The 16,290-nt window shown below is 41.1% G+C and overlaps 1 protein-coding gene across 1 annotated transcript in view; it reads right to left on the minus strand.

The window, feature by feature from the left end:
- Positions 1-508: 508 nt before the first annotated feature.
- The window catches only part of wnk1b (WNK lysine deficient protein kinase 1b), an 86,162-nt gene continuing 70,380 nt past the window's right edge, over positions 509-16,290 (minus strand). Inside the window, exons 23-38 of the mRNA XM_061030238.1 lie at positions 15,948-16,261; positions 15,798-15,868; positions 15,448-15,504; positions 14,502-14,585; positions 14,363-14,399; positions 14,206-14,279; positions 13,796-14,074; positions 13,411-13,679; positions 12,920-12,995; positions 12,695-12,824; positions 11,536-11,733; positions 11,126-11,197; positions 8,496-8,537; positions 6,879-7,051; positions 6,624-6,680; positions 509-6,102 (exon numbers count right to left, since the gene is read on the minus strand). Of these exons, the coding sequence (XP_060886221.1) occupies positions 5,659-6,102; positions 6,624-6,680; positions 6,879-7,051; positions 8,496-8,537; positions 11,126-11,197; positions 11,536-11,733; positions 12,695-12,824; positions 12,920-12,995; positions 13,411-13,679; positions 13,796-14,074; positions 14,206-14,279; positions 14,363-14,399; positions 14,502-14,585; positions 15,448-15,504; positions 15,798-15,868; positions 15,948-16,261 (2,377 nt within the window). The 3' untranslated portion in view covers positions 509-5,658. The remainder of the gene's footprint in view (positions 6,103-6,623; positions 6,681-6,878; positions 7,052-8,495; positions 8,538-11,125; positions 11,198-11,535; positions 11,734-12,694; positions 12,825-12,919; positions 12,996-13,410; positions 13,680-13,795; positions 14,075-14,205; positions 14,280-14,362; positions 14,400-14,501; positions 14,586-15,447; positions 15,505-15,797; positions 15,869-15,947; positions 16,262-16,290) is intronic.

The raw sequence follows: 16,290 nt of genomic DNA on the forward strand, positions 1-16,290 counted from the left end.
AGTGCCTAGTGTCTTTTGAATGCTTTATCTAATCCTAAATTATGAATAATGAAAAATAACTAGAACTGCTGAAAACCATTTAAACGACACTGACTTCAATTAGGATTTATAAACGTAATATTAAAACTCTTTAAAATGTTCTTTTAACACAGTGCTGTCAAGATGATTCATTTCATATTCTTTCTTTTATATTTACTGAAATTCAACCATTTGTAAGTCTTTTATAACAAAGAATGAAACTGAACTTCAATATGTAGAACCGTTGTATGAAATGTCTTGAAAAGTCTCTAAACAGAAATAAGAAATAGTAGAGAAGCTTCTCCTCTGTGGTGTTCCAGCTCTAACTGTCTGTGTCACTGTGTACCTGTCTGTCCACATCTCCTATATTTTGCTCGTTCATCATGACGCAGCAGCCTGTGAAAAAAAGACATTAAAAACATAATCAGCACAGAGATATTATTTCATTTCACGCCTATCTTCATACTGATTGAAAGTCAAGTCACTCCGATTCATTTGAACAACTTTTATTCATTAAGTTTTTACAAATAAAGTAACAAATTTCATTGTTTTGTAGCGCAAAGCGCAAACTTTTTTTTTTAATATGAAGCTTGAACACTCTATACTTAGTGCAAAACATACCTTGAAAGGCTGCCGATGACTCCCTACATGTATCTTTTTGATTTTCTTTCATTCATTCATCCTTGTTTTGTTTTTATCCAACCACTTTGTACAATGTCAAACACGTTACAGAAAAAATGAAACCACTGAATTAAGTTAGGTGCCGCTAGAGACATTAAAACTGCTGATAAAACAAATAAAATATAAAACATCAGTGAGAGCAGAAACATAATCAACATGTTTTCAGTAACAGTCTGTAGGAGAAATAGTCGCTGTGCTCGAGAATCGACATCAATCCACAGGAGAGAGCAATGTGAAACAGCAAGGTTATGCACTGAGTCTGTGTGTGTGTGTGTGTGTGTGTGTGTGTGTGTGTGTGTGTTGATCTGAAAGGCATTTTGTACATGTGGGCACTTCTACAGTCAAAAGCAGAAAAGATAAGCAAGTCCCAAACAGGCAAAAACTGAATGTAATGCGAGTAAAAAGAAAAACAACCATTGCTACACTGCATGTGTCACCTTCAGGATACTTCACAATAAGAGCGCCCTAACTACATCACACCCAAGCCTTTCACAGTAAGAGCCCTCCATCACGACTCTGAAACAACTTCACGACAACTGATAGAGCTTTCAAAATAAGAGTCCTCCAGCAGGTGCATAACTTTGAACCCATCTGTAATCTAAACTAACTGTATCTTTAAATAATATTGCATTGCTTTCTTAATTCTGTCTGTAGTAATGACGTAGAAACACGGCAAAAAAGCATCCAACTTCTACTGCGGAAATCAATCGAGGCTAGAGCAATGACAATGTGAAAATCCAGGTTGTTACCTGTCAATCAAAGCAGCTCCAGTGAAAAAAAAGCAGGTTCATACACTCTTTTGTTTTTTTGTATTCTGTCCTCCGATTATTAAAGGTTTGACTTCTAATCACAAAGAACAGAATGCTCTTAACTAAAGCAAAGTGGCTCAATGATTATTCACAGCTTCAACCAAACTTGCCAAGTAAAAATGTTGCATTGTTATTCACGAGAAATGGAAAATGTCTCAGGCAAAAGCAATGCGTGTTTGTTTGTTTTGTACAAAGTAACGCCTATTCCCAGAATATCAACAGATAAGTGAATGTCTAAGTTTGTACCAGACATGTTTCTGATAAAAGAAAAAAACAAGAGGACAGGGTGTCTAAGGCCTTGAATCTAAAACCACCAGAACTCCATTATCACTTCCACCACCATCATCATCATCATCACAATCACCATAACCACCAGCAACACCACCCCTAGCACTGTGACACCCCCATCTTAAAACACTTCTTCTTCTTCTTCTCTTTGTGAATAAACCCCCAACGCTGCAGCTGCAGAACTATACAGTGGGAGCAGATTGTGAATGAGACAGTTTTCATACCTTTTGCAGATTTGCTTTTTTGTCCTCAAGCAGCACGTCTGAGATGATTAGGCTACAACATCTGTTAAAAAGACAGTGTAGCTCTGCGGCCTTTTAAATGCTTCTGGGGTAATAAAATGTAAGACAGCCAACATGTTCCTAGTGGGATTAAAAAATGGGTTGCACTTGAGAATCATTACGGCTCCTGTAACTTTGCAGTCAGCATTTCTTTCTGCTGCTTTTGACACTGAAAACTTCCTAGATTGAAATCAAATACGGCAGAAAAAGGGAAGTTTGGGTTATTTCACAGGAGAAAATCATTTATTTCTTTCATCACATTTTCTAAGTGGGTGGAGCTCAGTTGGAAAAAACTTTCTTCTGTGCACCAATCAGGATTCAGATGGAGGCACGTTTTGTCACTGTCAATCTTAACTGTAACAAACACCCTCCAAAATACTGCTGATAAAGCCAAATAGTTGAGTTTTTCAGTGTCAAACTATTCATAGAAGATATCTTAACATGTTTGTTTTTGCACAGATTGCTGCTTGTTTAGAAATAAAAATGTTTTCAGGGGCTTTGGGCTGTAGTCATTTTACTGTAAAGTTTATAATAGATGTGCCTTGGTAAATGCACTCACTGCTCACTGAATGGGTGACCCTAATCCAGAGGTCACATCATCGTTACTTTTTGGTAAAAAAATAGAATGAAAGCGAGAGATAGGTCAAACCTAATAGATGAATTCACTTTGATTACCGATTTGTCCTTCGCTGACTGAATCCTGCTCCTGTGTGGGCCAGTGCCTAAAGTACAGAGTGGTCCAAGCTTCAAATACAATCTTTAATGACTCCCTCCTGAAAAAATATAAACGCACCTCTTTTCCTCCAATATCTACATGTAAAAACCCTGAAAAAAAAGTCACTGATAAACTCTCATATTCCCTCCATCTTTTAGCTATGGTGTAGTAACTGGGCTAAAGTCACAGTCAGGCCTCCTGTGTTTCGGCCTTCAGTGGCAGCAGAGTTAGGCTAAGTTAAGGTTAATAGTTACGATTGAATTTTTTTTCAATCCAACATGTGGAAGCATTCTTCTTTACACTATCAAAGAGAATAAACCACAAACCAGCTGTAGCACACACATCAACAGCTAACAGCCATCTACTACCTGCCTGTAATCCAACCACTGACTTCAAAGTGACACCCCCAAAAACTCTCCACACATGCTGCCAAATGTGCTTACTTTAACTCAAAGTCGTCAACCCCCAACACAACAAGCAACAGGAAAGATGCAAGGCACTAGTGAGCACCTCTAGATTTCACCAGAGGCTCGATAGGTGATGGTGGGGGGGGGGGGGGGGGGGGGGGGGGGTTGGGGGGAAGCAAAAGAAAAAAGAAAAAAATTAAAGACAGTTTTCAAGTACATTAAAATGGACACCATTGGTTTATACATTCACATTCATCTAACAGAACCAGGGGAGAAAGGGAAGAGGAGGGCTATTTAAAGTGTCTGATATATAAGTACTGTATTAAGAAAAAATAGCTAGCATTACTTTATTATCTAAATATCAACTATTCACCCCGGTTTGTTTTAATAATCCAGCAATGAGGTCACTTTCCACTTTCAATATGATCCGTTTTTAAGGAACTGAAGCTGCAGTCGATAAGTTGTTGTAAGGCATTTGTTTGGATAAACGTCCTCCAAAGCTGACTGTAAAGGACGATTATTGTAAAGAAGGATTTTTTTCACATTATTCAAAGAATCTATTTTATAAAGTTGCAAAGAATTGAAAGTGAAAGCATCCCCAAGCCGTCCTCAGTTTGCTTTTGTTTTCTTAATTTGTGACATTTCATCCTCAAACTAACGTTGTCCAACAACATCGTCTGAGAATAAACAACAATAATCACAGTGTTTTCACATCGCACACCGATGTGCTCGCATAACAGGTCCGTCGACAGAACACACTCTTGTTTTTGTTTCTTTTTAAATAGAATAATAATCATTCACAACAATAATTATGACATTAATGTACATTGCAATCATTTCAACACACATGTTGAAAGCAAACTAATGATAATGAGAACTGAGGCATTAATGTGTCACTCTGTTAAACTGCTGCTACGCCTCAATGTGCATATCTGTACATAAGTCTGTGTGTGTGTGTGTGTGTGTGTGTGTGTAATGTACTGTATGTCTGTCTGTGTGTGTGCGAGTGCAGCAAGCCAAACAAAACCCAACAAAACAAAATAAAAATAACAAAATGGAATCATAATAGCTGACATTCTAAAAAATGAACCGAGACACAAACTGTACAGGGACTCGATATTACTCTGATAACAAGGCCACTGTTTCACGCCGAGTCCGCTCACGTTTTCTCTAAAAGGTTTCTGCTGTTATTGCTTCAAATGGCAACAGAGAGGCAGGCGGACAGAGGGAGAGATGGAGGAAGAGGTGGAGTCGTGATGGTGAGGAGGCGTTTGTTGTGCAGAAGCATCTGTCCATTCAGTACTTTAATCGGACAATGGACGAGGTGTTTGATTCTTACGTAAAACCAGCACAGTCTCTCTCTGCTCTTGCTCTTCTTTGTCCTCTTTCTCTCCTCCATCGTTCTCCATCTGTTTGAGCAGTTTGTCAGAACAAGGGAGGAGCAAGACACAGAAGGTAACAGAGGAGTAGCTGTCATGACTCGAGCTTACAGGTGAACAAATCCACCATGTGCTGGATTACACTTACGCTAAATTAGGCAGCTAAGATCCAGACTTTCTATTTCCCAATGGTTTGTTTTTTTGGACTTTCTTGTGCTTTTAATGGTTAGGAGGAATGACCAGATTGTAAATACTAAAGAGCAAACACTCACACGCTGTATCCAACACCTTTTCATTTTGCTTCCACCTGTAATCAAAGCTTTTATCTGCAGCTGTATGCAGCTTTTTGACAAGCATGTTACAGTAAAACAGACAACCTGATTGTGCTGACCAGCCATGCTCCTCTCTTTGTAGAGTCCCAATCTCATTTAAGGGAATTTCTGCATGTTAGTATCTGCTTTAAGAGCTTGAGAGCTTTTTTTTTCTTCTCCAAAATACTCAATAAAAGAGCCAAAAGATTCAAATCTTTGAAACTACTTCAGCATGAGAAGCTATTAAGAGCTGCTAAAGGGCTAAATTTGGTTTCTTTAAAGGCTGGCCCCCACATTCCTCCCCCTCGAAATGTTATAACATCTCCTCTGCAACTGTTTGACCCGCCTCATAGACTGTTGTTCACTTAAGTTAATGCCTGAAATGGAACAAGTGTGACCAAGCGATAAGTGCCTTAACATAACAGCAACAGTTACTAATACCAATCCTGCACCCTGTCAATACCTCTTTGGCCTTTAACATTGCACTCATGAGTCTTTTTTCTTAATCTTTGAGCTGTCACAAGACTTCAGTCCAAAACAACAGACCAAGGAGATCATGGACTGCTTTTTGCGACAGCTTCTTGCACAAAAGGATGGATACAGAGTTTGTATTCCTTATTTATTTTCCTGTTTTCTTTCTGCTTATTTTATTTCAAACTCATTGCATCCTCCAGTTCTTCCATCCTCTCTGGCAGATCTAGCGTATAACACTCTGTTTTTCTGTTCTGACCAGGCGGGCCGTGATTCACTCCAGCCCTCTCCCCCAGCCCTACGTGGTCCTCAGGTTGGGTCCTCCTGGGTTGCTGACAGATTTTTGCAGAGAGTGGGCAAGATGGAAAGCCTGGAGTGGACCCTGCCCGGGGATCTGGCCCTGACCTCCTACCGAGACTGCTGGGTAGGGGCCTAAGGGCTGGGAAGTGCTGACCAGCAGGGGCCCGGGCTGTGCAGGGGCCTGATGTGGAGTCGAGAGGCCGTGACCAGGACCGGACCACTGTGCACTGTAGGCGGCGGTGGGGGTGTAGTGGATGAACTGGGGAGGCTGGGGTTGAGGTGTAGTAGAGGAAGCGGGCGGATGGCACAGGGAGCCCTTGCGGACGGCCATAGAGGTAGCGGTGGTGGGGTTTGAAGGGAGGTGGGCGGAGCCTCCGATGCTGCTGGGACACAGCTGGCTGGGTGCAGAGTACTTCCTGCCCAGACTGGCAGACTGGATCACCTGGAGAGGTGGGAGTTCACATGAAGAGAAAAGTTTATTCATGCTTACTCTCATGCTTCTTCCTTTTTATCACAACTAAGCAGATTGTATCAACTTACTTATCTTTTTATCTTTTTTATTTGAATTAAGTTAACCTGTATCTCAAAGAAAAATGATTTAATTTTAAGAATTGTTAAGGTATTACAGTCTTCTCGAATGTCTCACAGCAGTCATACATCTTAACTTAGATAGATAGATAGATAGATACTTTATTGATCCCGAGGGAAATTCTTACATTGTATTACAGATACATATTTGTTGAACTTTTATCTCAACCTGCAGGTTTGTCTTTTAGAGTTCATAGAGTGATCACACTATGCATGTTTCAAGGTAAACTTGTCTTTAAACCAATTACAGAGAATTAATAAGACACATATACCTTGTTGATATAATTACAGCATAAAGGCACTAAATTGTATACTATGCAGGTTCATTGTCCCTCCCCAAACACATACGGAGATGTGCTTTATTTTTTAACTAACCTCATAGCTGTGTCCTTGTGCTGGGGTCTGCTGCAGCTGTTTGGCACTCCTCTTCCCCTGAAAGTGAATATTTAGTTCAGTTTCCATTACATTGATTATTACCCTCATGCAAACCAGTTGTACTCTATACCTGAGGGATCAGTATATGGACAATGAATGTTTTAAAGTAGGCTGGAACAATGTGCAACTTGAACTACTGGACTGGCACAATATTCAGAAGACTAAAGAAAACAGGACTATAAGTCTGCAGTTAACCTGTGAGAGGTTCATGGCATCTCTGGCCCAGTTGTCTACCAGTTTATGGAGGTCGTCGGTGAAGGTTCCTTTCCTCTGGTGTGGGGCTGACATGTTGGGGGGCAGACACTGAGAACCACCTTGGCTCTGACCCAAACCCCCTGAACCACTCACTGCGTTGGTGCTGTTAGTCCCTGTAGACGGAGACAGAAGGGAGGAGAAGAGCAAAGGATGTGAGATTTTGTTAAAACCAGAGGATCACTATTGTGTTTTATCTGAATGAATGAAAATGTATTTCCTGTCTTGACCATGAAAGAGGCAGTTACATGGTGACAGAGACTCGTCGGGGACGGCTTTTAGGGTAAGTCAGAATGATGACATAGTATTACATGTTTAGATGTAATGATGGACAAAATGATGACTAGCACCAATATAAAAAATATGATACTTTAACATATAATTTGACATGCACAGCAGCATTTACCTGCAAACTGCTGCAACACCAAAGAAGCAGTGCTGAGCCAGGCCTGCTACATTAACACTGTGTGCTGTACTGTGCAGGGCTACAGTTGTAATTCATGTTTTTGACCAGAAGAGGGCACTCAAGCTCTAAACTTTTTGTCAACCCTCAGCATCAAAGAAAGCAAGCACGACACAAAACAAACTGTCTGCACTGAAGTGCTCTGCTTGAATACAATGCAGCTTCGTATTCATGTTCACCATTATAAGTTAAAATCATGGCTTGTTCCCATGAAGTCATGTGTCTCTTATATAATCCTGGATTGTTGTCTGCTGTCTCTTTTTAAATGTTTTCTCATGCGTCTGTTTTGATTTTTTTCTGATCAGTTTGTGGTTGTTTTCTTTAACTAATTACTTCTTACAACATCTCACAGCTCTGTGCAACAACCTCTGCATGTTTAACTGTCGTCTGAGAATTGCAAATTCTGCTTCACTCTAATCCTGATCCTAAAATATGGAATATAAAATGTTTTCTCAAATCATTCAAACCATTGTGAGAGATCACAAGCACCATCTATTATTGGTCTGTTATCATCATGAAAAAGGTACAACATATTTTACAAAAATGATTATCCCTTTTACATCGACTAAGATCTATTCAGTTAAAAGATATGACAAGAGAAAAGACAAAATATGCAGGATAAGCCGATCAACACTTATCATACAGTTGGTTCGACAAAAACTGTCATGTCATGCTAAATAAAATGGAGGAAAATAAGAACGAGGTGAAACTGAGTCATGATTGACTCAGCAGCATGGAACTCTGGGAAATGCAGTCATGATGAGTGAGGAAATAAAAAAGGAAGGTAGGAGGTGTGTGTGTGTGTGTGTGTGTGTGTGTGTGTGCATGCACTGGGAGATTGAATATGTTATGCCAGCCCAATTCAGTCGTTTCAGTCCTTGAATATTTGTTCTTTGATCGTTTATTATCAAGAAAGTAATACTGTTTATGGGAGCTGAAATGACTGAATTGAATTCAAATCTGGCGGAGGGTCAATGTTTACACATTAAGGAGACATAATTAAGAGAGCACGAGGAAGCGTGGGAGAACAAGTGCAAGGACGGAGTAGGAGAGATGGATGGAGGGAGGGAGGAAGGACCAAAAAGAGCGATAATTACTACAGAGCTGGTTGCAGGGGCAGACTTTTTTCACCATCTTCCCTGTGTGGCCGGAAGACAACAATTGGAGGATTGGGAGAGAGTCAGAGTTAAACCCCGCCCACAAACACCAAACAACCAAACACAATGCACCCGAGCATTATTACTGGAGCTTAATGTAGTCACTGACAACATTTGGGGTTGAGTTACCCAAAATCATCTAATCACCTTTTGAACAGTGCAAAGGTTGATACCCTAAATGTGAAATGTAAAGAAGGAGTTGAATATGTGTTTGCAAAATTTTAAAGTATGAATTGAAGCCATGATAAACAACCAAGATAGTAACTTTCTCTTTTGACAAGGCAACCTTCTGACAAAGTACACACACCTACTTTAAGCTCATTTCTTTGCCAATAACGTAGTGGAATAAAAGCTGATAATATTGGAATATCAATATTGTGAAGTGATGCTTTTGGGTAACCAACCCCTGGTTCTGAGTCCTCTCTGCAGCTCACAGGTCCACCCCAGAACTGGGTCCAAATTAGGCTTTGAAACAGTTCAAGTATTAATTTCCAGACCTCTTAGTTACTGCACACATCATTTCTGGTCAGACACCTCAATAGAATCATGTGAGCCAACATCATGAAACAACTACAAGACCCAGTTCTGTCTCTCTCCCCTCCTGGCTGTGCAGTGGTTTGGGGACTAGGTGAGAGAGACAAGGGGGTGAGGAAAGGGAGTGAGGAAAGGAAGGAAGGCAGAAAGGCTTCGAGCTGCAGAGGGTTCAGAAGCATACATAAACATCTTTTCATCAAGCACAAAACAATTAACCAACACTACATATTATTATAAAGGTCTTATATGACTGAAGAAAAAAAACGATTTTTCACTATGAAAAATGGAAATAAATAAAAAGAGTATCACAGTATTTGAACACAACTGTTCTTAAACTAATGAGTAAATGCAATTGATGAATTTTAATAAAAAAAAAAAAAACTGTTGGGATCTCAAATCCTCAGGTCTCTGCTTGTCTTCCTGTTAGTCTGCTTGTTGAGACAGAGTCTGGGGTTAGAGATGGAAGACGCTACTGTAAACGCACAAACTAAACGCCATCTATCTTACTGTTAAAGACTGGAGATGATATGAAGTGGATGTTGTTCTGCCTGTAATGCAGCTTGTGATTTACAGCGTCACTTCTCAAGGACTGTTTTTCACTGTTAACAGATTGTCAAGGAGCATTTAAAAAACTGTTAAAAGGTAAATGTACAGCATGATGCACATAACAAAATCCCTGAGCATTTCAGCTGCTATTAAGCAGGTTTTTTTTTCCACCAGGCTTATTTCCATGGTTACTGACATGCTCATGCATTTGTTTATTTCTATGTTGCACCGCTGCACATGAAATGTAAGTTATAATCACTTAGACTCTTATGAAACCAAACATCATATCTGATCATTTATAGCAGCAGTCATTGTGAAACCTTTCATCCATCTGTCTATCTGGTTGATTACAAAACAACTCTCAGTGTATGCAGCTTGATGTCAGATCGAGGTCGCTGGTAGGAAAAAATACACTGACATCCTTGTCAATACTTTGCAAGCTGCTCTCCTGTTGGTTTTCTGACAATGTAGTTAGTCATGCTTCTTTTTTCTTTCTTTAACACTAGATATCATTAAATTATTTTTACTCTGGTCCTGCTGCTAACACCGGTAGTAACACTGCATGTGTTGATCTATCCAGGACTGATGTTTTTAATTCTGCATTTAAATGGAGTAGTCACTGTCAGTTCTCTGTCACTGATGTTTGGGGTTGATACAGAAAGTTTTTCTGTCACACAATAACAGCTGGTGTTTTGTGTCATCACACTTCACATAGTGCACTCAGACGTTCAGACGTCAGTGGAATTACTGTTAAGAGCCTTTAAAGTGTGTTACATTAGACAGCAACTGTGGCCTTTCTACCATCTTCATGTTTGATTTTTGGCAGGGCTGTTGTTCCTCTGCCAGAAGTGCACGGGGTTGGAAATGAAAGCTTAGTTAAGAAATGAATTGACGATTTAAAAAATAAAAAGAAAGGATTAAAGAAGGAAAGGAGAATTAGAAAAACAAGTTCAATAGTAAGTAAAGATGGTAATGTCAGGACTGTAAATACTACATTTGTAATTTTGCAACCTGTTTGAGTCCTGCATTAAGCTCTTATCTTATTTTATATAGATATGTTTCTTCATTACCTAAAGTTATTTGTTTTATCCAACAAATACAAACATTTGTAGGTCGAAGACAGCAAATGGTTTACAGTTAAAATACAACTTTAGTTTGTCTGAAATTATTTTGGTAAGAAGATCAAGAATGCTGTAGTGAGAAAGTGGTCAGCCGTGAAAGCTGTTTAACTTTGCAAAGGAGGAGAAATGTTTTTTTTTTTAAACTAATTCCATGAAGATAATTCATTTGAAGACACCAGGCAGAGGGTCTTCCTCCATCAAGGAAGGAAACCCAATGGAAGACAGGACAACCATAACTTGAAAGAAATACAGGTAGGAAAATAAAAGTAAAAAAAATAAAATAAATAAAAGAAGTTAGTCGGGATGAGGAGTGAAAAGAGAAGAGCAAAGGAATAAAGCGTTACACACAAAGAGCCAAGCAGGGCGTACTCAGAAAGCGCGTCCTCCTGCCGCCAGGCTTGAGGGCCAAACGCTCCGAACCCCAGCTGAACTTTACACAGCCTGAAGAGAGGGAGGAAGGAAAAAGAGGAGAGAGTTGAGGAAACAGAGAAGGAAAGGGGTAGAGAGAAGGTAGAGAAAAAGGAAAGAGAGGATAGAAAAAAAATTGACAGAAATAGAGACAGATAAGAGAAAGACAGAGGCAAAGAAAGGAAGAATGTAACAGTCAGTTAGTCATCACACTGCTTTCCACAGAGACAGTAACAGATAGACAAAGGTGTGAGGGAGTGAAGACACACATACGGCATGCATTTGTGTTTGTCTGCATTCAAAGTGTTTCTGACATTGTGAGGAAGTTGGTGGGGCAGTTTGCAGACTGAAATATGCAGTCCCATGCCTACCTGGGGTGGGAGCACACAGGCTGGGCACGGACAGCGCCCCCTCGCTGGTGTAGGCAGAGCACAGGTTGTTGCTGGAGGGAGAGGGTTTGATTGGCTGGAGCATTGTGCTGCCGCCCGAATCGGCTAATCCTCCTGGGGCTAACAGAACCAGCTGGCCGGGGTACATGGTGGGGACGCTCTGGGCGGATAAAGTGCTGCCTGGAGATGGCACACAAGGCACAGGCAGGAGGAGAGGACAGGGCAGGAAGGACACACCGCAGAGACCGAGACACGCACACACACACACACACACACACACACACACATAAAAACCACAGATGGCACACCCATCACCCCAGACGTTACACAGACACCAATACAAACGCAGAGACCACAGAGAGGGAGACGGACAGGGAAAGCAGTCAGAAATGTGTAAGCACCGAGCCTGCTCCAGCACACACCAGCATGCACGTGTAACCAAGCAGATAAACGCACACGCACACATATGTGCACACAGATGCATAAACACAGAGACGGTGTCATGTTAGGGTAACAGTTTTAGACCCTTCTTGTGTTGTGTAGGCTTCAAGACTAAGATAAATGGTTTGATTTTTATTTCTTCAGTCAAATGAAAATTTGCATAATTCATCATCATTTTCTGGAAGCTATGCAAGAAATGTTTGGTTTAATTTGTGTGGGTTTTGCTGAGGTCAATAGAATTTGTGTTGCTCACCAATGTTCATACTTAATGATGAGGTATGCTCTACATGAAAAAGCCATCATACTGAGATTAAGCATGTCATTTAAACATGTTAATTTAGCATGTTAGCATTTAACATTTGCTAATAAGCACTTATTAACCCATTAAAAGGATGCTTGTTTTTTGGTCTAAATGTGAAGTGCTAATGTTTACAGTTTTTAGATGTCATTGACTTGAGGGCCATGTACAGCTCTGTGGGTTATCTTCACTAACTTTACAGATTACCAAATCAATTCTGCCTGAGATCAACGTTAGCTGTATTTGATTCACCATCCCTTTTGTGTGTGGGTTGAGGCAGAAATCTCAGAGAGGAAAATCTTAAACCCCTGACAAATTAAACCACCCACTGCAAGGCCAGTAACCTCTAGAATTAAGTATTTTGAGTGATGTTTCTTTCATTATGTTTGAACAGAAGCCTACCTGGCTGTAAAGGGCTCTTGCTGCCATGCATGGAGCTGGTTCTGGATGATTTGGACGATTTGCTTTTGGTAGGTCGTCTCCTCCTGCCAGTCAGGGATACAACTGGAGGGAGCACAGCAGCTGGAGGAACCTGCACCAACATCAAAGGAAGACTGTCTGTTAACTATGCACTGTATGTGTTGTTACGTTTATGTTGTCTGCACTGATGTAACTAAAGTGAGTGACCTTTCCAAGTTTTGTGAAGAGGCAGTCTATTTCCTCCTTCTGGCGGGAGTGTAGCGCCTGAATCTCACGCATGTGCCTGTCGGTAGATAGAGGGAATACAAATTTGAGGAATGAAACATTAACTGGCAAGAAAGAGAGAGCTTTTTTGAGGGTTAGGAAGCAACAAGAGAGAAGGAGGGCCTGGTGTCTGCGAAGCCCTGAACATCTCTTTACTTTGAAATGAGAAAGAGAAAGAAGACATGAAGGGAAGTGAGTGGTTGACCTCATTCACAAGGGTGAGGAAAGAGGAAGAGGAGAAAGCTGAAGTAGAAGACAGTCAAGTCATTTCTGGGACACAGAGGCAGAGAAAGAGAAGAGAAAAATACTCTAATTTTCTTCAAAACAGATGAGCTTAAGCGAGGAGATGGTGAAAGTTCAAAGAAACGTGTTGATTGAGCAACAGAAAGCATTTCCTCTGAAATTTCCAAAGAAGAGAGGAAGCGATCACTTACTTTTCTCTGAGGCGGCCGACTTCCCGTTTAAAGTCTTCATCCTCAAATTCGGAGTCGTTGTCACTGCTGACATAGGAGTTGTTAAAGGAGTTGTTGAGACTTGGTAGCGAGGCTTTATGAGTAGAATCTGGACTCAAAAGCTGCCCAGGATCACTGGGTCCATTTGTAGCCTTTGCAGCAGGTGGAGGCGTCTGTCTCGACTCAGCGCTCTGCTCCTGGGCTCGGCTCACAGAGAATCGTCCAACACGAGCCTCAGTGCTAGTAGTAACCTGAAAAAAGAAAAGAGAAAACAAATATTTTTGATAAATGAGGGAAATGCGGGGACACCACTACAGAGAAAAATCCTCACTACACTTAAAGATCAAACACAGTAAAAGGGAGGAACCTGGAAGCGTCCGATGGTGGTGGGCGGCTTAGGAGAGGGGGAGGGTGAGGTAATAGGGGAAGGTTGGTGGGACCCTTCCAGAGTCTTTTGGGGTAGTCCATCGACAACATCTCTTCCGCCGACTCTCAGAGGAGACGAGGAGTCCTTGTGCAGCGTGTTCTCCGGGCTGGAGAGACTGGAGGAGGACGAGGAGGAAGAAGAGGAAGAGGAGGAGGTGGTGGAGGAGGATTCGGTGCAGGCGGGGCGTTTGACAGGAGGCTCTTCAGCAGCCAGTGAGACCTAAGAAGAGGAGATGTTTCTTAAAATGGGCTCTTAGACAAAAAATTTAAATGAAAAGAGACAATCTGTATTTAATTCATGAAAAGTATTTTTTAAAACATAAATGTATGAGTACAGCAGAGAAATCTTACCTGAAATCTGCCCAGTTTAACAGGAGGGGGAGGAGCCGCAGAGGACATTGTTTCTTCCTCCAGAGAGAAGGGAACTGAAAGATGTTTTTTTTTTTCATTTAGACGGACTGATAAAGCACACACATTGATGAAAAGTTTCAAATAAAAATATACATACTTGGTTGTCCCGCTGCATGTGTTCCACTGTGAGAGGCCTGGGGTTCACAAGGAGACGGAGGAACATTTGTTAATTCACCACAGTTGTTGAATTTGAAATATTAAACGACACCATGCTGATATCCCATATGTGTGTTTACCTGTGTGTGCGTGCTGACAGGAACCGTCTCTGGGCTCAGTGCTCGCCTTAACTGAGCATCCAGGTCCTCCAGAGGCTGCTGGGACTGTCAGAAGAGGATAACATGTTAGATGCACATACAGAAAAACTCAATTGATAAGTGAAGATTAGCACAGAGAAGACAAAAGCACACACACATACGGCTACAAGGCATGAGCATACTTCAATATGATTTGTCACTGACATTTTTGTTCTTCTTATAACAGCCAAAGCCTAAAAGTTTTCTCAGTGTGATTAACTCACATGACAAGTTAGCGAGTCTAACTGTGAAACATCCATGCATTTAAAATAATATCTCTACATTTAAATGGAAAACATCCTTTAATGATGTCATAATGCTCGTAAAACATTGCTGAGCTCTATTAGCCACTCATAGCTCTGCATTGTCATCATGTCATCCAATCAGCTGTGACTGAACAAGCAAACGCCATCTCTCGATTCACATGGCAACAAGATGAACACACAAACACAGCTAATGTGTTGTAGAGGTCACACACACACACACACACACACAAACTACACGAGCCTCCTGAGACCTAAATGATTTAACAGGACAGGTCTGGCACTTCACAATGACATCTATATTACTCTTCATTCAACAGAGAAGTATCTGCATTGTGTTGCAGTTAAATGATGTCACTTTCTTTGCCCTTGTTGAGTTCTCTCATCATTTCTCATGAGTTGCTAAGAATGAAATATTGTTGTTCTGACTGGTTTAAATTGAAAGAGTTTCTCTGGTAAGTGTTTGTCAGATAGTTAGGTTTGAAATATATTCGAGCACAGTGAAAGCACTGGTTATACACAACAGATAGGACACGGAACTGTAACCAGAAGCATCACAGGCACAGTATGTATAGAGCAATGCATTGGAAATGAAGTCTAAATAGGAGGAGAAAAAAAACAAACACCTGTATTAGACAAGGTCCAGGGAAAGATGGCAGGAGTTCTGAAGTAGGAGAACTGGCCTAATCCCAGAGAAGGAAAGAGGAGGTGACAGAGACAGAGTGGGAGAAATGAGAGAGAGAAGATTTGGAGAGGAAGTTGTAAGAATGGTGGTCGTTGTGGAGAATGTTATATTTTCATGCCGGATGAGAACAAGAAAAGTGAGTAGAAAGATTTAGAACAACTTGAACTCCTAAAGATTACATTTTAAGATTCATAGAAGCATTGTTAAACTATCCTGGTAATAATTAACTAAATCAATATTGCAAATGCTATACTAAACCTAAAGAAAGAGTATAGTTTTATGATAACTTACCGGCACCCTGGATAAAGGGGGTTTGGATGGAGTGGTCTGGCCAAAGGATGCAGCAGGGATGACTGTAGAAACTGTAATAAAGTCAGTAATCTGTATTATTAACTGAAAGAAGCCCATATGCAGACCACATAATGTTATGCATACACGTACCAATGGGTGCAGGAGTGGAGATTGGTGTTCCTGGACCCTGGATTGGAACAGGTGACCCCAGTGCTAAACTGGAGGGGGGCTGAGGAGGATTAGCTGGCAGACTGGAGCAAGGTGTGGTGACAGATGTGCCGGAGGTAGAAGAGGGTCCTATTGGGGATGAAGTACCAGCTGCATGGGTTCCAGAAGCAGGGTCGGATGCTAACATGTCGGCTGAAGACACCCCGCCACCAAGGTCCATGAAGAGCGAGCGCAGCTTCATCTCCAGGGCTTGGATGTCGTCTGGTTTGCCTTGTAAATCAGTGGAGGACTCACACCTGAGGAATAGATCAATACATTATTTGTA

This window comes from Labrus mixtus, chromosome 22 (assembly GCF_963584025.1).
Source record: "Labrus mixtus chromosome 22, fLabMix1.1, whole genome shotgun sequence".
Classification (NCBI taxonomy): Eukaryota; Metazoa; Chordata; class Actinopteri; order Labriformes; family Labridae; genus Labrus; species Labrus mixtus.